At 40.3% G+C, this 25,900-nt stretch overlaps 1 protein-coding gene across 4 annotated transcripts in view; it reads left to right on the top strand.

Moving 5' to 3' along the window:
* The window catches only part of fermt2 (FERM domain containing kindlin 2), a 46,843-nt gene that overhangs the window by 3,128 nt on the left and 17,815 nt on the right, over positions 1-25,900 (top strand). For all 4 annotated transcript variants that reach the window (XM_061744458.1, XM_061744457.1, XM_061744456.1 and 1 more), the window contains exons 2-4: positions 308-465; positions 19,612-19,845; positions 25,155-25,283. In XM_061744458.1, the coding sequence (XP_061600442.1) occupies positions 309-465; positions 19,612-19,845; positions 25,155-25,283 (520 nt within the window). In that variant the 5' untranslated portion in view covers position 308. The remainder of the gene's footprint in view (positions 1-307; positions 466-19,611; positions 19,846-25,154; positions 25,284-25,900) is intronic.

Genomic DNA, 25,900 nt, shown 5'->3' with positions numbered 1-25,900 from the left:
CGACGCACAGCTTAAAGCCTCTGCTGATAGTCAAAGTTGTCATCTACTACTTCATCATGTTGTCAAGTTGCTAGTCCATAGCATAATCTACCACAGGGTTGTTTTTTATTTTAAACAAACCACAGAAAATAAGTACTGATGTAAATATAACTTTTTTTTAAAAACCCTGTGAAGAAAGTGAAATATTAAACAGGGCTTGCAATCCATTGATGGGTTCTGCAGCACTTTTACTCCTCTCTAAGGGGGTTAAACATGACAGAAGGACTAGTACCTTTCAACCATTTAAATGTTTCTTTGCTTTTGGCAGGATGGCACTGGACGGGATCCGGATGCCCGATGGCTGCTATGCCGACGGGACGTGGGAGTTGAAGATGCATGTCACCGACCTCCACAGGGATGTTTCTCTGAGGGTCACCGGAGAAATCCACATTGGTGGAGTAATGCTCAAGCTGGTGGAGAAACTAGGTATGTGTGCATGCTGCTGTTTTTAATTTTGCAAAGCAGTTTATCTAAAGGGTGATAAGTGGGGCTACATATGCACTTAAATGTGATCCATCATAGTCATGACATCTATCTCCACGAGTTTGGAGGTTTAAGTTGTTTTCCATTTGTTAAAGATTAGAAATGTAAAACAAAACATTCCTTATTCCAAGTTACTTCATGAAAGTTTTTGTCTTTTTTATCTTTTCATAGTTGTTGGGGGTAAATTACTTTTTCTTAAGGCACCCTTTAAAAAAAAAAAACTGAATTCCATCATTTTTCAGATTCTTGGTACAAACCGTCTCTGGATACTGGTCAAATGGAATAACTATATTTCACAACTTCGTCTTAGTTTGGAATTCAGACGTAGAATAAACTGCATGAAACCAAAGGACGGGGATGACTTTAGGGACAAGCTATAAAATATTGCTATTTTTGGACTTAATAGGCTGAGGTACGTTTTAACAATCTGTGCAGATGATTTATCCGCAATTTAAGTTGATGCTTTATTCTAGAAACAGATTCAAATGGGGTTATGCTCCTCTTTGTTACCCAGCAACATGCCTTTGTAACTCAAGGTACAGTTGTGTAAAAAAGTAGGTAGTTCCTCTGATGCACATCAGGACATCAGGAAAAAAAGTAATACGGACTTTACTGGGTTTTAAAATGTATTTAACACAATATAAATGGCAGCAAAGACAGAATACAGCAGCAGTGTGTGGAAAGACCACAACTACCAATAATTTGAGGGAATTGTTTTTTTTTTTTTTTTTGTATGACACTATTAGTCATACATTAGTCTCATATTAGGTTTAGTCTGCTGTTTTTACGTTACTTGACCTTATTAAGGTTTTTGAGCATTCACTTATGCGACACTATTAAGGTTGTGCTACAGGTTGAGGTCTGGATTTCAAGTTGACCGTGGCAACATCGTGATTTATCTGTTTTAAATGTGCTACTGTGTTTAGGATTATTGTCCTTAAGCTCACTGACAGATAACCTCACATTTTGACTCTGTTCTGTCTGTGTACTTAAAAGAGTTCACGTCAACTCAGTGACATTAAAGCACCTCCCAAGGCACCCAAGTCTTGTGGCTGCATATGAAGCCCAAATTATCATCCACTCACCACCATGTTTAATAGTTGCTTTTTGATATTTCTGCAAACCATTTTACTCTGTCACAAAAAAGGGTGAAATGTTTCTACCTCGTTCTACCAGATGTTGTGCTTTGGATTATAAAAACGATCTCCATTTTCAACTCATCTGTCCAAAGGACACTGTTCCAGAAGTCTTTTGGTCTGTTCAAAGTGCATTTTGCAAACCCAAGGGGTGCCGCCATTTCTCTAGCATTGCTGAGTCTGATCTTGATGTGAACTTGCTGAGACATTCACTCCTGGGAAGTTTGGCAGCTGTGTTTTGACTTTTTTTTCTCTTGTAAATGATTTATTCCACTTTAGAATGATGGATTCCATATTTTTCAGAAATAACTTCTTAAACTTTCCAAATTGATGGGCAGGAACAATTGTGACTCTAAGATCATTGCTTATGTCTTTCCTCCACGTAGCCATCATTTAATCAAATGCATTTGATAAGGGCCACCTGCGTGCTACATTAACTTCTTACATATTTGGATCCGTGACTGATGCCAAAAGGGTACATTGAATTTGAAAAAATGTTTCCTATTTATGGTAGTTGAATATAAAACTGTCAATGATACAGTGTAGCATCCATGTATCTTTTTCATGTGACCATACACAGCTCCCTCCACTCAGGCATGCACTGTTCTGTAAATGCAGTTAAGCAGTTGACAAATTCTGGTGCACATAAGCATAAGAGCCCTCTGTTCCAGACACTTGAACACTGCCTTGTTTCATGGAGTTGGAGAAAAGGGCAGTAGTGGTGCCAGCACGATTTAGGAGGGACAAGTTTTCCGTGTGGTGATGGCGCACGGATGCACAGAATTCCTGCAGCACTCCAAGGTTTTATTCCCTGCCCATGGTCCCGTTTTTAGCTCTCCTGTTTGAGCTCCACATAATTGAGGTCTTTGTTCTCTGTGGTCGTCAGCGCTGAGCAGCATCTATGCAGTGTTGGTTCCATGTGTGGGACGACAGGAACTCCATTCAAGGCCTGCCTTATCCATTGTTAGAGTTCTGCGCATGCATTTTGTAAAGTTTCTTGATGGAATATTTTCTATGTGACATAATGTGGGGAAGTTCTTCTTCTTACTTTGTCTACGTTTTTGTGTGCCATACTAGTTATGGGGGATAACTTCATTGACCCACTCTATAAACAGTTTGTAGCACTTTGTTTTTATCATCACATTGAGGTTCAAGTGAGCAGGGGGAATGCCGTGCCTTACTCAAGGATGCTTGAACACATGGTAGGCCTCAGCATTAAATTGTCAGCCTTCTGGCTGGAGGACAACAACCCCCTTTTTTTTGTTTCAAAGGATGTTGCTGTTTTGAGGATTGTCTTCACATCCGCTTTTGACAGTAGATTTCAGGATGCTTTTGCATGAAACCAATATAACGGAAAGCAGGGTTTTGTCTCATTGCTAAATCTTGTCGTTACTTACTTACTTACTTACTTACTTACTTACTTACTTACTGACTGACTATAGTGCAATAACAAATGGATTGAGAAAAAGTGTCTTTCCAAAAGCCAGCAACATCCTGAACAGATACAAGATGTACAGTTACGATACATTTTTAAAGACTTTATACTTTTTATTCTTATATTATTATTTAGCATATCTGCATTTTTTTTTTTACTTGTTGTTTTTTACTTTAATTGTTAATTTTGCTCTGAGCACAAGAGAAGCTCTACAATTTCTTTACACAATGTATAATGACAATAAAAAGCATTAAATTCAGTACTTCCAGCCATGGTTACTATTCACTCACGACAACATTCAGGTTTCCTCCATATTATTGTAGTGCTGCCACCACTTCTGCCATTAATTCAGCTCACTAAACTATGCCTGAAGTTAATCAATCTTACATCTGTGTACTAGAACTGTCCAGTGGCATTAAATCTCTCAGTGAGTGTTTGGAGCCGGTGTGATGTCTCCTAACCTGCCTCACAGTGAGGGTGCAGACATTTCGGCTACTTTCAGTCAACAGGTTGTTTTTAAATTGTAATCATTAACTCACCCGTCTGTATGGGTTTAACACATGGCCACACACTGGTTAGACTGGATACTGATCATAGATCCATTTCTTTTTTGCAAATCGCAGTGTATAGATATGTTTTTTTTGGTTGCCCAGGACTAAAACAGAACTCATTTTAGTTGAACCAAGCTTTTGCTAAGCTATTTAAAGAAAGGACTTTAAAGTGCACAGAGGAACATTGCCATTTTTAGCTCTAAATATCCCCTTATAGGCACTGGCTTGCAAAGTTGTCCAAGATTTACTCTTATTTTCTTGTTGCAGTTTTTGTTGCCCTATTTCTACATAAAACTATGCAAATTAAATTATAATATTGATGCACATGTGAGCATTGTAATTTGAAAAGAAGCAACCATTAACTTGAAGTTAATGAGTTCAACTTTTGTATCAAATCCTTTATGGCTATTTCAACTCTCTGGGGCTATTGGACCATGAACGCTAAATCTTTTTCTTTTCTATGTGCTCTGGTGAGCATTTTGTCTTGCCTTCCCCTCCCTCAGCTCCCTGCTGACTTCTTTGCCTTCCTAAACAAGTGCTAAAAGGCATTTTACATTATTTTACAGTTAAAGTGAATTTTGAGCCTTTTGAAAATCATTGAAAGCATAATCTGAGACCTTCAAAGCTAGAAATTGTAGTATTGTCACAACATTGGTGGTTTGAGCACAATATGAGAATGAATTACACCATGGCTAAGTGAGCTGCGCTAATCCAACTAATTCTTAACTTTAACCAGCGGAAATTACAGAGCCAGCAGTCCTAATCTTTATTTATTTAATTTTGGTTTTAAATCCAGTCCAGGACTGAAAATGATATGACTCAAAAGTCTAATGTATGAAAATGTGAAGTGTAAAATATACATTGACACCAATTTAATGCCACTGTCAAGAATTTTTTCATTCATCTTTATTTATATGGATTTATCTGACTATTTTAGTTTGTATGTCAGCAACTTTACTAAGGAGTATCCAGATTCACAGGACGGTTCTGAAAAAGACTTTTGTTGCTGTGCAGACCAGAGGGTTGTTGTTTTATTAAGTTTGCCAAATGCTGTTTATCCGATTTTGTAACACACACACGAGCATACGTGTGGTGCAATTGCAACCCTAAAACCACAGAGCCCCTTCTCCCTTGCATAACAAATCCCAACTTAATCCATGGGTATACCCACCAAGGCTATTAATCTGCACACATACTCCAGACAACTAGATCTCTGAGGAGTTAAGAATTTCCTCCCAGGAGAAAACCCTATAAACTGCAACATGAAGGCATGGCAATGTACTGGCTCCTGTAGGATCCACTCCTGTGTTGAAGTACGAGTTCAGAGGAGCACCACGCTCTAATTTATTACTTTTGACTGGACTACAGACATCAGCCCGCGCAGTGGAACTGAGAGTGAGCCAGCGTACAACTCTTGATAAATCAGTTGCATCTTTTTACCCGTGATTTGTTGCCATTACCAATATAGTAAAGATATGCTTCTCAAATGATGAGGTGAGCTGTTTTTGTAGTCATAATCTTCACACTTGTTTCTCAGATGACATCGCTAGATGAATGACTTGTTTGGTCTCTCGTCTTCAGCCGCCGGTTTCACTACCTCACAGCCCAAACGCAGAAGAGTTGACACATACTGAGACAACTGACTACTGGATGTGTCAGTTGTTTGAATGTAGTAACAATATAAATAATGGTTAGCGTATTAACTGGAGCTCATTGATGGGAATGTGCCGATTGTACCGTGAGAAAGGATAACTCCTACTGAAGTTTAGACAAGCAGCTTTTCATTGTCTTTTCCTCAAATTGACACAGAGATTAAAGTTCAGTGCTATTTTGTCTTCGCTTCTATGAAGTCAAATAAAAACCACTTGAGATTCTGCGTTCATTTGACAAAACTTATGTTTTTCCTAAAAATGTTGCTGCTTATAGGTATGGGGTTTGCTCTTGCATTATATGTGATGTTTTAGTTAATTTTTTTTGGCCTAATTGGCCTTTTATTGTAGCGGCGTTCTCAGTAAGTAGCACCTGCACATGTGAGTTGTGAGGCTCAGGCCCCGTTTACACGGGGCAAAAACGGAGGCGTTTTCATGCGTTTTGGCCGTTCGTTTACACGTAAACGCAGCTCAAAGCCCCCAAAAACGATCTTTTCTGAAAACTCCGGCCAAAGTGGAGATTTTCAAAAACTCCGTTTTCACGTTTGCGTCTAAACGGAGGAAAACGGAGGAAAACGGAGATTTAAGCTAGAACGTCACATTATGCACCAGAAACTCACCAGCGTCATGTGTGCGACCTGTGTTTACAATTAGTTTGGCCACCGTCAATATTTTCTTGTATTTTACCTGTTTTATATTCTAAAGTCACACTTAAAAGTAACTCCCCCCCCCCGTCCAGCCTCCTGCTCATTCAAGCCTGTGAGCGCGTCAGCCAGCAGCATGAAGCCTGTTTTATGGTTCCGCGTCAAATCGACGGCGTAGGGTACGCGGCGACGCGCAACGTACGTGCGCGTCGCCGCGTACCTTACGCCGTAGGCTCTGCGTTGGTGTAACGCGGAACCATAAATCAGCCTTAACTGGAAGTTACACGTGTCATTTGTTGATGTTTTTCCAGGATTCTGATTGGCTGGCATGACGTTAACAGCGTATTTATGCGGGTCCGTGTAAACGAGGATTTTTTTGAAAACGTAGAGGGGAAAATATCCGTTTTTGTAAATACCCGGCTACGTGTAAACGTGGCCTCAGTGGGTGAGTGTGACTGCATGTATCCATCTTTCTACTCTTGCTGTGAGCTGCAGTCCTCCTGTCCACTATGCAGGCTCAGATGGGCTTCAATAATGGATTAAATAGACAAATGCCAGGAAGGCACTTCGTATTGATCCCATAACAGATACTGCTTCCATTTTGCCGCAAAGCTCCAGGAGGGCAGTATTTAAAGTCAGCTGATTAATCACCACCCCCTGTTTCTTGCTTTTGTAATCCTTTCAGCCTCCTCTATGCTTTCCATTACTGTTGATTTCTCTGCCTTTTATGTTTTCTGGAAGTGCCACACTGTTCTCTGAAAGTTGTTCCATTAGGCACAGAAAACAAACATCAAAACAGCGACGGTTTTATTGCATTTAAACCTATGCTGCCAAAGTTACATGGCTTTTTAGGCTTGATAATTTGTGGTTTACAGGAAGTGTTGTGACTTGGATGTATGGGTGAGAGGACAATGCACGAGAACAACAAACTTCAGACAATGATATAAAGTACTTTTTAGAAACAAGTTCACAATCGGCATGTGCTTCAAACTCGTGGCTTTTTTTGCTTAGAGAAGTGTTAGTAGTGGACTGGATGGAGAAGGAAAATGGCAGAGGAAGATAAAAGGAATGCAGTGAAGAGTTCCTAAGCTTTCTTTCCTCTTACTGTCTCTCCTAATTGTGACGTATATAAGGGGCTAGAATTCCATAAAAGTCTTCGATGAAGCAGGAAATGACTTCCAGGGATCGGCATGTTGCTCTCTGGTGGCTGCCGTCATCGCTGGAGTCTCTGCTGCATGCTTCATCTGCCTCTCACTCTTTCTGTAAGTCCTGCCTCTTTTCCTGTCCCTGTTTCCACCCTTCTCTCTATATTCCTGGATTAATAAGTATTCTGGTTCTGAAATACATTTTCAAAGAACCACTTTGTACTTTAGTAAGCAGTAGCCCCGTCTTAAAATTGAACACCGTCCACTGCTCATAGCGAGGTTTAATTATGTGTCGGAAACAGTGAAGCCTACATCTTATTTTCCCCAATGATTTTCGACCCTGGTTCACAGACTCTGACTGTTCGGTGGTCCAAAAATAGATCTTGAGCAAACTAATTGGTCTGGTGTGACCTCGCCGGTGCATGTGGTTGCTTGAAATCAGGGGGGCTGCAGGTTTTGGCTGCGTTACCACCAGCTCGCCACAGAGAACTTTCCCTCCATGTCAGACAGAATGCGTGTTTTCTATTTGCCATGACCTAGATATTCACATTTCAAGCAATTTGCTGAATAACATTGTACCAAATTTAGCAGAAATCTTGCAAAAGCAGTTGCAGTTAACCCTGACTTGAAAGTTTGTTTTTGGTTTCTTTCCTTCTTGATCCAGCAAGACTATCTTATAAACTCTTGATGTAAAGTTTCTTCATAAGCTCTATTTTTGACAGCTGTCCGTTTTAATTTAGTGTCTTTTTTTTTTTATGCATGAGTTGAGGGTAGGAAGATGGTTTTGACTTTGCTGAGGAGTTTAGCTTTCATTAGGAAACGGACACAGTGTAACACAGGATGTTGAACTTCCTTTAGGTCTTTTTTGTTAATTCACCTCCTATCGTCTGTCTGTCTCCCTGTCTTCTATTCTGGTCTCCCTATCCTCTTGGTTTCGTGACATTGAAAGTTGTGTTCTTCCCGATGCTAGGAGAATAATGAAAAAGTCCACATTTTTTTCTCATGACACCAGGACCCTGCCAGCGGATGGCTATAACGTGGATTCCTCTCCTTTGACCCTTTTGCCATACAGTTCAGGCATAATAGTTTGTGTAATTGGAGTCACTGAACATGACCATGGAGCCATGCTTGAGATCTGGCGGTTTGAAGTGAGAAATGGCCCAGCAGCTTGTGTGTAATCATCGTTTTGTTTAATCTCTGACAGGAAGTAGTTACCCTAAGTGGTGGTCCTGCCCAGGCCAGAGCTTTCCTGTTTCACTACTAAGATGCTGCTGTGATATCTCTGCCCAGTACTCAGATTGCAGATGTGATCTTATGTAGGCCACTCGCCTCTGTTACAGCCCACATACTTGGCGTACCTTATTCACAGTAGCACAGCTGTAGAAATGATGTGCACAGCTTCCAGTGAGAGAAGGTTACAGTAAATAAGAGACTTAGATGTTTACTTATCACCAAAGCTACTTATTCTTTAGACAATAATGTTTAAAAACTCTAAAATGTCTTCATTGAGCTCTGGTATTTACAACTCCTACATACATACATACATACATACATATATATATATATATATATATATATATATATATATATATATATATATATATATATATATATATATATATATATGGGGGAGGGATTGTTCATACAGCTGTTGCTGTAGTCTCATTTGTGCTCCAACAAATGATGAATGCACAAGAATTTGGGCGAGGAACTCAATTTGGAGAGGCCATCGGAAACACTGAATGTTAAATTAAGTTTGTTGACAAAAAGACTAAAAGAGAACACTGGGTTTTATATCAAATGACGGCAGGAAAATGCATTCTGGTCCAGTAACTTTGTTATAGCAACAGGGTTAAATTTAAAAATGAAGAAAAAAAAAAAATGCATTGAGACAATTTCTTTCCCCCTAATCTTAGATGTTGGAAAGTTGGGATCGGGTAATCGGGGCTGATATTTTACATTTTTATAGACATTTGCATGTATTTATTAGTCATATGATTGCAGATTTTCTTTTTGAAAATGTATTTAATTACATATATAATAATTGTATCTTTTAAGTCAAATTGAACCCAATAGAATTACAAGTTACTTTACCTGCATACATAACATTATCTTATTTATCTGTAAGTTGGTGTTTTAACACACAGCCTAATGTGACACTACAGACTGTCAATGGACAGAATGATGCTGAATGATGAACAAAAGTTATGCAGTCGATTCTTGCTACAGTTTATTCTCCTCGTTGAGTTGGCTTATAAGAATAAGTATTGTTTGGTAGAGTAACGATTAACAAGATAAACCTTGAAATGTAGCGGCAGTGGTTATATCCGAATAAAACCGATCCTGGTACAAATTTGTCTTATTGTCCAATTCAGGTTGCAAAAAGCACTTAATGTAAGGCAATAGTTTATTTATGTTCAAAATAATGATACTCGTAGTGAAAATCATAGGTTATATTATTTTTGAATTATTTATAAAACATCTTCTTGTGCTGCCGTTTGTGTTCTTGTGCTTTTTGACCTCATTGTTTTGACTTTTGCAGCAGAAGTGTATCAGTTTCAAACATTGTTCATCGGACTCCTTCACTGGTCACTGATCCCGAGTAAGGCATGATGAATATTTCTTGCTTGGACTGTGAGCAATGGTGCTCCCGAATGCTTTTCCTTTTTTCTTTTTTGTTTTAAATCCAGTTGCTCTGCGGGAGACTACAGAACATTTCTGAATCGATGTAGGTGAGAGGTCAAATTCAAGCAAAGCATAATTGGGATGGGGAGTAAGGTGGATAGACACGGGTTAAAAAGGACATTCAGAGGTTAACCTATTGTTTAATACATTAGATTGGTTAACATCACAATTTTAATTTTTCAAAGAAAAAGTATAAAATATCTCCAAGCTTCCTATATTTTCATGTATTTCTTTTATTATTTGGATTTTTTCATATTGAAATTCATATCAATAGGCATTTCAGAGTGATATAATGTATATCAGAGATTAAACAGATTAAAAGATGGGCTGTGTCTTATGATTTTAAGAATTTGATTAAATGAAAAGCACCCTTATGTCAGACCTTTCTATTGCACCCAAGTGTTTCCAACATTTCTGTCTTAAAAGTTTTTTTTGGAATATCAGACCATTCCAGACATCTAATTTCTTAAAGGAATTTCTGTTATATTTATGCCATAGCTTTGTTGGTTCCATCACTGTTCCGTTGCATCTTCACTGGAGTTGATGCCCAATGTAACGGTTATATAATCCTTTGTGTATCTAAAACATGCAAAATAATGCACTTTCATGGGTTCCTCTGGGAATCCCAACCCAATTGCTTCGTATCCCTTTCACCTTCCTGTAACACACATGACACACTGGGTCCCGTGGAAGGAAATATTAGACCTCAACAGTGGCGGTGCAACACCCCAAACCTTTGTGTTAACAGGGTAAACTGATCTGCAGTTTTTTTTTTTTTGTTTAGCTTCTTAGTTCACATCTCGTTTTAAATCTTACCGCCTTTCAGCCCATAGTTTCTTTTGACAGAACAAAGCAACATGTTTGTTTTCATAACCAAGGCATTGGTTAATATTGGACTGAGGAGATGGTGAAGACAATTTTTTTTTTTTTTTTTTAGAGATTCTGTACCAATGACTTTAAGAGCTACTAATGTAATTCAAAAGCAATCCTGCTGAGCAGCTTTTAGAATTAAAAGTTTGTATTTACCATGTAGGATCACCTGAGGGTTTCTAGATCTGTGTAGTATCCTGTTTCCAGCTCAAAGCTGTATCAGTGGGCCAGGTCGTCTCAGTCCTGTTGGTCTGGCAGGATGTGAACTCGGATACAAGGAAAGATGAATATTATCTCTCTGTCCCATTGATCTTAGTCCCAGAGTTTCTTTGTAATATCATTATTATGCCTGTCCCCTGAAGACTAAATTGCATAAAGCTGTGTCCAGGCGGAGAGGGAGTATCCCCACTGTCTTGCTGCGTTGGGATTATGACACAAATGGATACAAACTGTTTGTCTGTAAGGAGGCTTTCCGTTACGGCCCTCTGGTCTTTCCTATTGCATGAAAGCCAACAATGTTGGAGTCTTTACTTAACAGGCTGATTGCTCCTAAATTTCCTGTTTAGATGTCAGTTTCACATTTCTCTCTCACTGGCTATTAGGGGTATAAAAGCCCATTTCAATTTCACTGTCTTGCATATCAGTCAACATTTATATCCATTTCTCTGACCTGTTTGGTTCACATTAAAGTCGTTGATCTCCTCTGGAGCTGACAGGTGAGCTGAAACTGATGCGCTGGTGTTCAGGTGTTTGCCAGCTTCAGACTGAAACCCGCACTTTCTTCTTTTAGGGTTTGAAAACATGTTTTTTTTTGTCGTACAAGATATCTCCAGGGAAGCAAAAAGATTAATAGCTGATCCAAATGGCAACAGCAAAAGTAGCATAAGAGGTGGCATTTTGTTGAATATGATTAAAAGTACCGGTTCAGTTATTTTAAACATTTTTGAACCATTTCACACCAGATGGGACTAATGCAGCGTTCGCCATTCACACCATTTAAAATGTTGAGCATTTCATCAGCATTTTCAAAACACATTAGGTTTTGGTAAATATGTGTATATAGACAATAATTTCAATAAAAAACTTTTATATTTTACCTCAAATGTTTTTTTACGTCACCATTGTTGTTTTTTCAGTCTGAGAAACAAGGTTGTCATGGGCATTTGGGAGTTTTGATAAATCCATTGGTGTGAGTCAATAAGGCTTTATCAAATGAGTTAAAAACTGGACCTTTTTTGAGTTTGACGTGGCACTTTATTTTCTGAAATTGTTTAGATTTGGACTTGTCTGTGTCTGTGTGCTGGGAAATGTGTAGGGAAAGTAGCTCTCATCCACCAGTGCGATCAATAACACATGAAAATGCTCTCAGGCTCTTTTTATGGCACCGTGTGTATGACCCACTTAATGCTTATAAATGGCTTGTCTGGTGCTCTGTCTGCAGATCACTGAGCTATTGTGTAGTAAGTGTCTGAAATAATCTGAGCTAACCGCGTTCAATTTAGGCCCGTCAATGAACAACAGTTAGTTTTAACGGGATCGGCTCATTGATCAACATAGCAGCGTTTGATCAATGGCTGGATGACTTTGGGAATGTTCCAATGAAAATTTGCTAAAGAGAATTGAACTTTTTCAGTTTCTTTTGTCTGTTACTTTGTCCTTTAAAGCAACGTGGATTAGTGTTGTGGTTTGAAAAAAAAAAAAAATCCAATCTCTGCAATTATTGTGCATACGTTCCCATTTTAAACCTCTTTTCTGGTAAAAGTAGTTACCTCTATTTCACTTATTTTAGAGTGAAATGAGCCTCATCTAAGAACCTATGAGTGTTTATGTAATGCTGCATTTAACAGTAGCAGTAGTTGGAGGACATTATTGGAGCTTTTATACTAGTACCTACTCAGCCCGACTCGACTCGCCTTGCCCTCGTTTCTTTTCGATACCCAGATGGGAAATAGGCGGGTAGGAGTGAAGCTGCTGTGACGTATTTGATTGTGTGATCTAAACGAAGAAGACAACAACACTAAAGATGTAGAACCTGGAGGAGATGATAGATGTGCTGCTGGGTCTGTGGCTTGTGTTCGATATCAAGTTAAAAAAGGAGTGAGAGAAGCTTCAAGCGGCAACACTTTTTTTTTGTTTGTTTGTCTTGGCGCTGCTGAAAAGTCGACTGGGAGCCGCGAGCAGCTATGAAGCTCCTGGTGGATCTGGTCGTTCCTTATCGCTCGTCTAGATCCCTTTTTAATTCTGTCCTCAGCCACCAGATTTATGAACATCTGCACCTCAGAGTTGGATCATGAAACAGACTTTTGCGCTGCCATTTGCCTGTTGAATAAAATTAACAAGAAGCCGCGAGTCGCTCTTTCGCTGATTTCCGCCCCCGGACTCAAACGTCTGACGGCCCCGCCCCCTGACCAATCGGTGGCCTGTATTGTGATGAGGTCAGATGCAGCCGACTCATACACTTAGAACCTCGGCAGAACAGATACAGAAAAGTATCTACTCGACCCGCCTCGACCCCTAGTGGAGAAGCGCAAAACCGGGGTGAATCGGGCAGAGTAGGTCCTAGTGTAAAAGCGCCATATGTCTTCATATCTTGTGAAAATCTCAGACGAAGCACTCGTCATGAAACTTCCAGTGTTTAAATTTGAAAGGTTCTGAGAGTTCAAATGACTTCCTGTAAATTAAGAGAAACCAGATGACTTGTGTTGGACCTAAACATTACATTTAGTATTTGTGAGCTACTGTGTGTTATTTAGTGTTCTTAATATGTCACAATATTTGAAGCCTACCACATCAGCACTGAGTCAACACCATGCCCCTCCCTACTGTGGACAGCCTTAGAGTAAAGCAGTTTTGGTCAGACTCCTGACAAGTGTTCTCTACCTTTAAAAGCAGTTGAGGCTAGCTTATAAATGTAGACATAATGCTAGCAAAATTTAAATGTGCTTTTCAGCCATGTCCAACTATCGGTCTCCCCTTGTACGGAGTCTCTGGGCAGGCTTAACGTGATGACCGCAGAGCGACAACATTATGTGGACGTAATCTGTGTAGATGTCTGCATCTGAGGATTAACAGCGGTTTGAATCAGCTTTGGGATAGATGGTTAGATTCTGACTTTTTCTTTGGAAAATGAACAGAAGAAGGCACTTAAATCATTTATTTTTTTTACTTTTCTACTGGGGCTGGCCGATATGGACCAAAAGTCATATCTCGATATTTTCTAGCTGAATGGCGATACTCGATATATATTGATATTTTTTCTGTGCCATAATTGGGGTTTCCCCCAAAGCATTATAGCATAGCATCTCTGTTAGCTTCATTTTTTTCTGAGGCAAACCCTTAAAAAAACAGTCAGTTTTAATACAAAGCCACGTGCCAAATGTCACACAGGTACCTTTTATTAACAGAGGTCTGCACAATATCAAAATGTATAAAATAAATGAAATAAAAATAAACTGCCTGCATATATAGAATAAAAATGCTTCTTGAATAAAATAAAACAAATATCCCTTTCCTGCATAACAATTACAATAAAATACACTGTGCAATTAATACAATGTATACTGTAACAGGCAAACTTTTCCACTGAGGTTGACAGTTGTGCAAATAACAAAACATTTGTGCAAACCTCAAATAAAACATTCAAGTCAATTTGTCACAAAATAAGCTATATCAAAATCATAAAAAAAAAAAAAAAAAATTAAATCGATATAAACGATATTGTCTCGTACCATATCGCGTTTGAAAATATATCGATATATATTAAAATCTCGATATATCGCCGCCCAGCCCTATTTTCTACACAACACACTCTCCTGTTGACACGTTTATGTCCTCCGAATTCATCATTTTGTCTGTTATTCTGATAAGTTGTAGCGCTAACCAACTGTATGCAAAGGCAGTTCAATAAGCAGCCGTTGGTGTCGCCCCTCTGGATCGTTTTCAGACCCTACATTTTTGGAGATGTGGGTCTGATCTATCAGGCTAAGTGGAAGCTACTTTTACCGTACCACTATAATGTCTTTTCTCCACTCCCCGGTGGACTGGCATTACAACCTCTGCAGCTGTGTCTCAATTACTCATCTTCAAAACTATGCTAGACAGACGAGGTAGAAAATCAGCTTAACAGCATGCTGCCTCTTTTCTTCTGTGGTGTGACCGGAACACTGAGTGTCCAGATTTATGAGATCTGAATTAAGTGAAACACGTGTATTGTATTGTATTGTATTGTATTGTATTTATAGTTTGAGCTCCGTCATTAGCAACAGGGCCATCTCCAGTTGATGTTAATCAGTCATCCTTGTGTCACGAGTCCAGAAACAAGTTTGTCTGCGCCTCTTTTGTTACTGGTATGTAGTGATTGTGACTATCTAGATCTTCTTACTGGCTTCGACCTGACAGGACTCTTGTCAGATCATTGTATTTTTTCAGTCTTCCATTTAATCCCCCGTGACTCAGATTTCCGACTGCAATACAGATACTGTCATCACCTGTCTATAGCATGTTTTGTATGCATGTTGAATATCTGATGTTGATGATATCTAGCGTGACACTGTTGACTACAGAAAGCCTACAGTATGTGCCATGTACTGTTGCTCTAATTTAAGGACAGTGCAGAGCAGTTGCTTGCAACATCTTTGCTTGTCAAAACCGACCTTCAGCCCGCTTCAAAACTAAATTATATTTAGAACCAGAAATGCTTTCATGTAAAGTGAGAGACACTGCAAATGTTTTATGTTTGAGAGAGCACAAGAGATGAGTTTAACAAAGCTTGCACTTGGTATCTCTGTTGTGTGTGAAAACAAGTTGTCGCCTCGCACCACTGCCCCTGCGGCGTCAGCCAGGAGTCGCCAAGGAAACGGCATGACCAGTCTCACCAAGCAGTAATGGTTTTATCAGCTGATTGCTGAAAATGACAAAAAACTTCCACTGCATAGGCCTGGGTTTTACCGATGGCAAACAGTTCTGCTCTGATGGGAAGTGGGAAGATGAAAAAGAGAGAAAGCTTATTGTCTAGACCTGGTAAGAGCATCTTCACTAATCATGTTATGAGCCAGAGCCTGGTTTTTGCGTCCATGTCTGTTGGCTTCACTGTGCTGCTTGAATTATCAAGAAGATAGAAACAGCTGATATGGAGTGCACATGCAAAAGTACACACATGCACACACCGATCAGTTGATTGACATATAAATAATGATCAAGCATGTTTGTAGCTTTGACGTTTTTTTACTATTCTTTTCCCTACATATCAATAAATTGAATTTCTTTGACACTTTAGCTTTACTTAAGTAATATTTATATATTGTTTGTAGTTTTTTGTAGATAAATTGCTTAACCAAGGAAATAATCATTAGGTGAATACATAAGGCGTAATAAGGATTTTGCAGGATGTTCAGTCAGGCACTTTCTCAAGGGGGAATAGTGTTGTCAAACTTTTGATGATATAAACCAGCATTTTAGAGTCTGGTCATGACTAAAGAGCAGAATTTAAAAACAGTCAAGTCAAATGTAATGATCTGACACTGGCAGTTTGGTCATCTTAAGTGCACAGCTACAATTACACACTATAGTTAGGATTACCAGAGCAGTTTGACACGGCGCTTATTGGTACTTCTACAGGGTTGTCTTGAACTTGTACCAGGTTCTTGATACTCTTCCTGATTCACAAGTGTGTGTGTGTGTGTGTGTGTGTGTGTGTGTGTGGTACATCACCAAGTATGCACCTGTTCCTGTTAACATGTTCACATCATTATATTTATTTATATGTTCTTTTGGTCTTAAATGTTCAATGTCCTCCACCTCCAGCTTCTTCCTCATACTTGTCACTGTACTGATAGCTGGCTGGTATTGTTGCATCCCCAGTGACGGGTCCTGTTCATCTCCTTTCATGCCCTTCCTGTCCATTCCCTTCTTCTCATCCATTTCAATATTGCCCTCTCCCCTCCCCCACATAGACTGGCCTTCATAAACATAGCTGCCTCCTAATGTAAACACAGCATAGAGTCGGAGCTGAAGGGGAAAAGGAGGAGTGAGGCGGAGTGATGTGAAGGAGAGGGAAGGGGGTGACACTTGAGCGTCCTGTATTATCCCAATGAGGGCCCTCAAGGCTGGGTAATTCAGTACCAACGATTAATCGTTTAAATACAACTACAGTGTTTTTTTTTTTCAAGTTGACACACAGCTATAGTACAATGAATATTTATATTTTCTTTCTTAAAGCAGTATCTCTGATTCTGGTGTCTAGTCCAACATGAGGTGGAGACCGTTCTGATTTAGAGCTGTGACGCTGAATGAGAATGAGTCAATTTAGCAGAATTTATGAATTAATGTTTCCCATTAAAGCATAAATGTGCACAACACAGACAAGGCTAATGTAACTAATGGACGAGTGAGAGGACCACCTGCCCATCAAGTACTCAAACACACACAACACACAGTCTCTGTATCACTCATCACATTGTGCAGAGGTCATAAAACCATTTTCTCATTTTTTTCCCCTCCCCTTGTGTTTTAAGGCCGGTGTGTGTGTCACACACACACACACACACACACACACACACACACACACACACACACACACACACACACACACACACACACATATACACATGTTGGAGACTGTGGGTCCACATTTGATGCACCCAATTACTTAAGCCCCCCCATTCCTCTGACTGCTGCATTACGTCAGACTTGGCAGGCTGTATTTTTAGCTGGTAGATTGGCCCTCTCTCCCTCTCTCTGCGGGTCGAGTTACCGTTTTATTACTGAAAGAGCCCAATGGAAGCCTACCAGAGCTGCCGTTATCCAATCACAGCACATCGAACCACTGCGTAATGACACAAACGAGCATTGGAGGGGGAGGCTGTGCCCACTGAGGTTTTGGCAGGGGGCAGCGACAAGGAAACGGATAAGCAGAGGCCGTGGGGAGCGTGTTGTTACTAATACCAACGGAGATGTGTGTTCACGTCTTGTCGCAGACTCCATGGTGGTAATGCATGCTGATGATGAGGAAGTTTCTATAGAACGAGGTCTGTGGTGAAGACCTGAGTGCCAGATGTTGACGTTAGCCGTTTCTGCATCGTTCCCAGACACCAGAAATTATAAGGTTGTTAGGGGAAAATTTGTTAGCAGAGTTATGAAAATACATTCAGGATTATTTTCAGTTATTCTCCTTATACTCCCTCTCATTATTTCTGCCTTTTTTGTAGCTTCTGGAAACTTAGGGGTGTGGTTATGCTGATGGTAGCAATGATGTTGGGTTCTGCACAGCTGAGGCATCAGAATGGAGCGATGACAGCGGCGCCCCCAAACTAGAAGAGGGACTCTCACAGGGACTCGGAAAGCTTGGAGTGTTTTCACTCTTGTTTTTCCCAGCATACTAAACAATATAAAACCCAACAGTTTAAAATACAGCACCCTCCCCGACAAGGCGTTCTCAGTGGCATCAGAATTGAGATGCCCACCAACTTCCTTCCTCTGTTCAGTTTGCTTTGTTGGCGTCACAGCTGCCTTGTTTGCGTGGTGTAAACAGACAATATGACGTTCAGCTGGCTTATCCACAAACTCTTCATTCATCTCTCAGACGAGGTCAACAGGAGTGTATCATGGAAAATGTCAGCGCATGAAAACATGGCTACATGCTGTTTTGACAGAGGGAGGAGAGCAGCTCAGGGAGTGTAGTTTAATATTCTGGATATGGGGGGCATCATCAGCAGCATTGATTACGACAGGACATCTTAACTCTAAAGTGGATTTAAAGTCTCTGCTTTTCTGTCTTGTTTATCATTATTTAATCCGTTGTGCTGCCATGCATGACAAGCATCCTTAATAGTGGAAGACTGTGGGTTATTGTATTAACATTTTTCATCTCTCTCCATTTTAGATACAAATGCATTGACTTTTACATTTTAAAAGAATTTGATTCGCCCAGAAAGTCTGCACAAAGCTGACTGACGTACATTAAAATCTTCTTTCTTGGTCCATATGTTGCATTTTTAGATATGTGGTACTAAAGCAGTCGTTGCAGTTTGTTCAAACCACCTCAAAGATGCAGCACTGCTTGAGTTAAAACAGTCTTTTCATCTTAGCTCCCCCCTCTCCTTACCCCCCTAGGCTGCACTTGAAAATAAGAAATTTGTTCTTAATTTGCTTGCCTGGTTAAATAAAGGAAATAATAAAAGTCCAGATCGAATGATTTGGTTAAAAGACGTCTTAGGAAGCTGGGTGCAGTGACTCAGTGATGCTGAGGATGGGCTGGAAAAGCAATAAAGGGATATGTGGGTGGAGAAATTGAGACGCAGCTTTGAGAAGTACATTTCTAAACTGACCCTTTAGTAATAACTAAAAACTCAGATTTTTTTATTCTATTAACGCCATCTTTACTCAGCGTGTGTAACTTGGATTTTCTTTACGTTAACCCTTCCTGATGAAGAGATTTGCCATTCACACAGAACCTCGGCTTGTGGTTGTGCCTCTCATTCTAAAGGCAGGTGATCTACAAAACAGATCTTTTGCTCTATTTCAAATCCCTGAGGCTTTCTTCTTCCCCTTTTAGTCTCATACATAGAACCGTGAGACAACAGGTCCGTCTCCTTTGTACTGAGCTCCAAAAGCCTGGAAGCTATGTGAGGATTGTGGTGCCTTGTGTCTACTTAGACAGATCACAGTGTGACTTTCACACATATTGAGAAGTATGAACATGATATCCCCCCAGTGTCACACAGTCACTTCTTTCACTTAAATGTCCCATTGCTGTCGCTTTGAGCTCAACTTCAGTCCACACACGTGATGGATACTTTAATACTTTGTACTTGCTTTAGGATGCTCCAGTAAACAAATTGTGTAGTATAAATAACTATGCAACTCTTTCAGCCTTTTGTTGATTTCGTTTTTTGGTTATTCTTTTTTTTTTTTGTCATTCTTCACTGTGCAATTACCCACATTGATCTAATTTGCTCTCTTTTCTTCTGTATCTTAGATGTGAAGAAGGATTGGTCAGATCATGCTCTGTGGTGGGAAAAAAAGAAAACATGGCTTTTGAAAACCCACTGGACATTGGACAAGTACGGCATCCAAGCTGATGCCCGTCTGCTCTTCACGCCACAACACAAACTGCTGCGCCTGCAGCTGCCCAACATGAAGCACATGAAGGTCAAGGTGAACTTCTCAGACCGGGTCTTCAAGGCTGTGTCCGACAGCTGCAAAACGTTCAGTGAGTGAAAATATCTACCCGTTTCTCAACACATAAAGCAGTTTAGAAGGTTTTTGTTTTCAGTGGACATGTGGAAACCGGTCTGATGAGGTGTAAATGACTTGTTGGGAGGGTTTTGTCAGCTGTTGGCTGTAACATCCAGTCTGAGTGGACACACTGAATGTACCCACCCCACTAAACTGAAAACTTCCCCTCGTGATGGCATTTTTAGAAATGCCGTGAAAATGCTCCACATCAATTGTTAATTGCTAATCATGCCCTTCCTTTCACTCTGTTTTTTATCTGGCAATTTGTGGTGTTTGTTAAACATACCTTAAGCTGTGCGTGCTACGGTCTGGTAGATGAGTCTGGTAGATGAGTCTGGAGAAGCGTATCCACCCCACACTCGTGTTTAGTATACAGAGATTATCAATCTGTCTCGGGTTTAAAACCACACCAAAGTGCATATTCATTTACATGTAAATAGCTCGCATTTTGCTCAGTCTTTGCTTCACCTACAGCCTCTTCTATAAAGACCCATTGCATATTTAAGTGCTCCCCCGGTGCTGTAATGACCTCAAACGGACGCTCTGTTGATGCCTTGAATCACTGGATCCACGCAGCCCTGGCAGAGATGCGTCAGGGGTCTCATGCTGAATCCAGACAACCCCTTCTCTGCAGCACAGATCTCACCCCTCGCTCCTGCTTCCACTTATCAATCTCCTGGAGGGTTTGGAGACCCCCCACCCAAACAAGTCCTTTTTAAAGACGGGGTCACAGCACACCTGTTGTGTCTTGCAGATCAGAGCCTTCAGGGGCATCTTTCCAGTTTTTATTCGTTTTTTTCCAGGTAGTAGTCTGCCTTGTTTTTAATTTTGGGTCTACAAATGAGTTACATGATATTAAGAAAAACACATGCTCTCATTTTATTGAGTTTAAATGTAGACAGAGATTATTTTTTTTAAACGGAGGCCAGCAGATGGGGAATGTACAAAACAGCAGTGTTTCTGTCAGCCTGTCCTGATCAGGAATGTGTTTGCTGCCTCTGTTATAAAACTCATTAGCCTCCACTGAAATCCAGGACTAATAGCCTTTAGCTGACTCGGCATGGGTCAGGATGTTAAATGTAAATGCAAAAGTCTGCGCTGTGTTTGTATATGCAGTGTTTGACATCACAGTTGTTTAAGGTGGTTGTAGCTCAGGAGACAGAGCGTTTGAGTCACAAAGTCGTGGTTTGATCCCCAGCTCCCCAGTCTTTGAATAAAGACATTTGTTATTTGAATGTTATGTGTTACTCATTAGTACAAGACAGTACTCTGTATTGTAGAGTTGTTTTGTCTGACAAGGCTTATTTCCAGAAAGTCTGGTCTGGAAGCACTTTGTGTTTGCAAGGCAACTTTGAATTTTACAATTTCCTGTGAATATTTTCTGCTGACTAGCTGAGAGCTATAAACCATAGAGAATCAGAGGGAACAGGAAGACACAAAGATACCCAATGGCCTTCACTCCAGACAGTAGAATGGGAATGGGAGGGACAGAGATAATAGTTGACTTAAAACAGAGAAGGAAAACTGGTGTCTTTCATTTTCTAATCTGAAGAGGTATATGTTATCTTTGATATTTCTATTTTGTCTAGTTTTCAGTCTGTGTGGCATAATCCAATAATGAACATCAATACTGTATATAAAGCACCAAAAACTGGCGTTTCACTTTAAGTTGGAAGTTTAAAACTCCCTACTGTGCTTCATTAATGTTCCAAGCAGCTGTTGTTCTGACATGGATACAGTCAATCTGGACTGACTGGGTGGGTAGAAGTCTGCCCAAGGTCAATGTACTGTAAAACATGAAAATCACACCACTTTTATCTGGCAGTTCTCCCATCCTGTACAGTACTGCTTAGTTGATGGTGCAGAAATAGCACCAAGGATTTTTCATTCTAAGTTATAATATATATATTTTTTTTCTTTGTTGATTCATTGCAACTATCATCTTTTAAAAAGCGTCGTCCCGGGGTTGAAAGCCCCGAAGTTCAGTTTACAATGATATAAAACAAAGACAGTTTGGGAATCATCCTTTGTTTTTCTTTTTCTTTTTTTCTGGTTGAGATGTTGCAACCAACAGATGTTCCCTTTTTGATAAATGATTTACACACTTAATGCATTGCAGGAGGCTGTTTAACTCATCCTGTGGGGCCAGCACAGAAAATGCACCCATCCCGACTGACTAACACGTGACTGGAATAGAGTATTTGCCCGTGTAAAAAATGAAGCTGCTTCTCTCAGCAAAGCACCACTTCAGGGTAACAAGAGTCAGACTGGTCTACTCAGTCGTGATGTGTAAACGAACCTCTGCTACCATTTGTGGTACAACACTGGTCCAATTTTGAAGAACATGTAACATTACAGCAAATCAATTAAATTACTAGAAACGTTAATGGAAGAAAATAAAGCGATGTAAATGGGCGTATTTCTATATCTTCTTGTTTTAAAGGGAGGGAAGCAGGAGGTAGAAAGTCCAGGTCCTTTTTGTGAATAGTGTTCGGTCAGAGCAGTTTGTCCCCCCAAAACCTCTCTGGATTTGTGTGAACTGTTACCCTATGGTTTTGGTCTGGGAGATTTATGGCCCATCAACCTGTGGGGTAGTTAACTTGGCCATAGTGTGCTGGTCTCTGTTGTCATAACAGAGGGCGATGGTGGTTTGACCTGAAATCTAACTCCTACATAAAGTGCATTATTATCCTTTCGTGTCCTTTTAAGGTGCCTTTTTAGCACCTTTTTTTTTTTTAGCTTGTCTGGTCGATTAATCAAATTTCTGCCCTTCTAAGCCTTGAATTTAATGTTTGTCTTCAGGGTTGCAAGAAAAAAAACAAAAAAAAATGCTAGCTTTTTGCGTAAAACAGCTGAGCTCTCCGACTCTTTGAGTAAATTTTAGTTTAGTAAAATTAGACAATGATGGTGATTCTTTGTGGTCGCCATTACTCACTGCAGTGAATCATCTCTTCCAAGGAGCAAATCTGGCAAGTCCAGCTGGCCCTCATTCAACCTCTCTCCTCTGGCTCCAGGCCCGGTTACTGCCACAAGTCTGAAGGGTCGAACATTGTTCACATCTTATTTATTTATTTATTTTTGTTAGATAAAATCTACAAAGTGACCACCACCATGCCCTCCTGTCCCTGACACGATCCCAAATAATTTCCTAAGATAATTCTGAAGGTTTAACGATGTACAAACAATGAAACTCTTAAGTGAGAATGTAATCAGAAATAAACTAGAAACCTTCCCTGTCTAAAAATACTTGTGTAATACTCTAGCTGGTATGCTCCTTTGGTTTTTTTCATTTCAGTGTTTTCATGTCTTGCCTCCTTAGTACATGATGTCCCCTTAATGCCCATGTCTCTGAAACTGTGACTCGGTAACAGTAGACTGGTCTAAGTGGGCAGCTTCTACAAACTTGCCACTAGTGTGGGATCAAGATGTTCATGCATCTTTACCAGGGGGAAAAAAAAAGTTTCAATTTTTGAAGGAACCCTAAATTGATATTTCACTTGATGGGGAGAAATAGTGTTGGTATAGGTTGCCTTCTTTTTTTTTTTTTTTCAAATTAATAAGCTATTAGCAAACTGAGTTTAATTCTGGAAATGGCGTCAGATTCAAGGCTCTTATCCGTCCCCCGGAGGAGGCTGAGTCTGTGGACTTGCTCATAAACTAGCACTGAGGATGCTGAGGTCGTTCAAAAGCTCCAAGGGTGGTGAGAGCTATCATCAGTTCTTTAAGGCTCTGGATGTCGGAGGTCTGTCTTTGTTGAAACTCCTCTACAACTTCATGAGTAGTTCTTTGGACCAGACTGGAGTCTTTCCCAGTCTGCCAACCCCTTATATAAGAGTGATGGGGAAAAAGTTAAAAACACACAATCAAGGTATTTTTAGCTGTATAATCTCGATATATTTTTGGAACAGTTTTATAAGGATTAACATCTTGACTGGAAGCATTTGTAGGAACAGTTTAAAAAAAGAATATAATTGGGGTATATGTGAGTTACATTTGTTATATTTGTCACAAAAGTTCCCATGTTTAGATTGGAAAGAGTTAAACAATTGTTAGTGATGGCGTAGTAAAATCCCACATGCTTCTGCAGTTCCTCAGCAGTCTGATATACAGCGTGTTTGTCGGCCTCCTCACGTAGCTCAGTGGGGCTACAGCTCGCAGCAGCACGCCTGGAACTCGCATGGCTGTATAAGGGCACAGGGACCGCGCTCCAGAGCTGCAGCAGAGCAAAAATGAGGGAGGAGGGTAAAAGCAGAGGGTGAGCTCCCATCTGGTAGTTCTTAAAACCCCTGGAATGCTTTTGCTTTAGTTACAAAAACCAAACAAGCTTTCTCACTAAGTTGAGATGTTCTCTTGACCTCCTATTTGAGTTGTCCTCAACACCTTCTGCTGCCTCCTCCATCAGTCAGGAGCGCCATTTCAGTCCTTCATCCGTGGAAAATTCCGAGTGAGCTCTCCCTATCGATGTTGGGGGAGGTAATTTAAAATTGCTTTTTAATACTGGAAAGCTCTTTAATTTTTGACAGAGTTTGATAGAAAAATCAAATCCAGCTGAGTGTGCAGATGTGCTTGGATCTAAACGTGCTCCATCGATTCAGATCCTGACGCATTCTGGCTACCTCATCCTCCTCCATCTAGCGTTTCCATCACAGTTGCCGTTGACTGATGGCTCCCCGGCTTCAATTCCGAGACATGGACATAAAAGTGGAGAAAGAAGCCAAAGGATAGACTGCTGTTTTAGTCATTATATTATATTATTGGGGCGACGTATCATTTTTGTTTAGGATGTCGCACGCATCTCGTCTCTGATTTGTTTTTCTCTTACTATTCATAAAAAAATCCAGTCTGTCCTAGCTCTAGAAAGAGAGGTAAATCCAGTGACTGAGGTCGTGTCTGTCTTGCCTGCACTGGGGATTACAGTTAAAGCATGGGCTTTTTTGGGGCCCAGAGAAAAGGGATTTGCAATTTTCCACCCCTCTTCTGCACAGCTGTCTTCAGTTCCTACCAGTCTACTTTTTTCTTCCTTCTCCCCTTTGCCTCTCACTATTCTTGCAGTTTGTGTTAACAACACGTCCCTGTTTCTCTGAGAGTTATTCTAGTTCATTAAAAGCTTGTATTAAAAAAACAACAACAAAAAAACACCACTAATTACTGTATGTTTTTGTTACTTTAAGACCTCAAAACCTGCCCAGCTTTGTGCACAGATTAGATATTCTTTGTTGCAAGTCAAAGTTATGTTTACGTGGTAACAAATGAACCTTCTTGCCATGTCGCCACCACCCTCAGATATCCGCCACCCAGAGGAGCTGTCTCTACTGCGCAAACCCCGGGATCCTAAGAAGAAAAAGAAAAAGTTGGAGGAGACGGAGGAAGACGATCTTGAGCTGGAGGGTCCACTGTTGACTCCTGGATCAGGTGAGTTGCACTAAGAGCTTGTTGCAGTATTTGTTTCAGAAATACAGCTGGAACCAAAATGTCAATGTAGGAGGGTGGATCACGCTTATGTAGGACTCATAGTAATGTAAGAACATTAGCAGTTTTGCACTTCACTTCTGAGGAATTGGTTTGCGCTAACGTTAACGTATGCATTTTGGTCTGCTTGTAAGGAACTATGGAGTATTTGGTTTATTTAGTTGTTTTTAATGTGAAAAGTAATAATGTAATTTCTCTCAAGCGGTCAAGCAGCAGGTTCTGTTGGCTGAAATGGAGCGTCTTCCTTCTGTTTTGTTTTTTTGTTTTGTTTTACTTGGGTTGTGGCTGAGAAACCACTAAGATAACTCCAGATTGCTGCACCCTACTCACAGTGACCAAATATGAACGTGTGAGTTTGAGGCCTGCATGGGATAGACAAGTCATAGCTCACAATTCCTTGGCAGGGAGGCCTAAGAATCGTTGGGATTCCTCACATAGCTGGTCACGCTGCCATTTTAAAACCAAACCAGGCAACACAAGTGCAGTTATTACGGCCCTCCTCCTTTGTGCAGCGAGTGATGGGAGAGTTGCAATCATATGAGCAGGGAGAAGCAGAAGAA

Source organism: Cololabis saira, chromosome 16 (assembly GCF_033807715.1).
Source record: "Cololabis saira isolate AMF1-May2022 chromosome 16, fColSai1.1, whole genome shotgun sequence".
Classification (NCBI taxonomy): Eukaryota; Metazoa; Chordata; class Actinopteri; order Beloniformes; family Belonidae; genus Cololabis; species Cololabis saira.
This window is presented reverse-complemented; position numbering and strand designations above follow the sequence as displayed.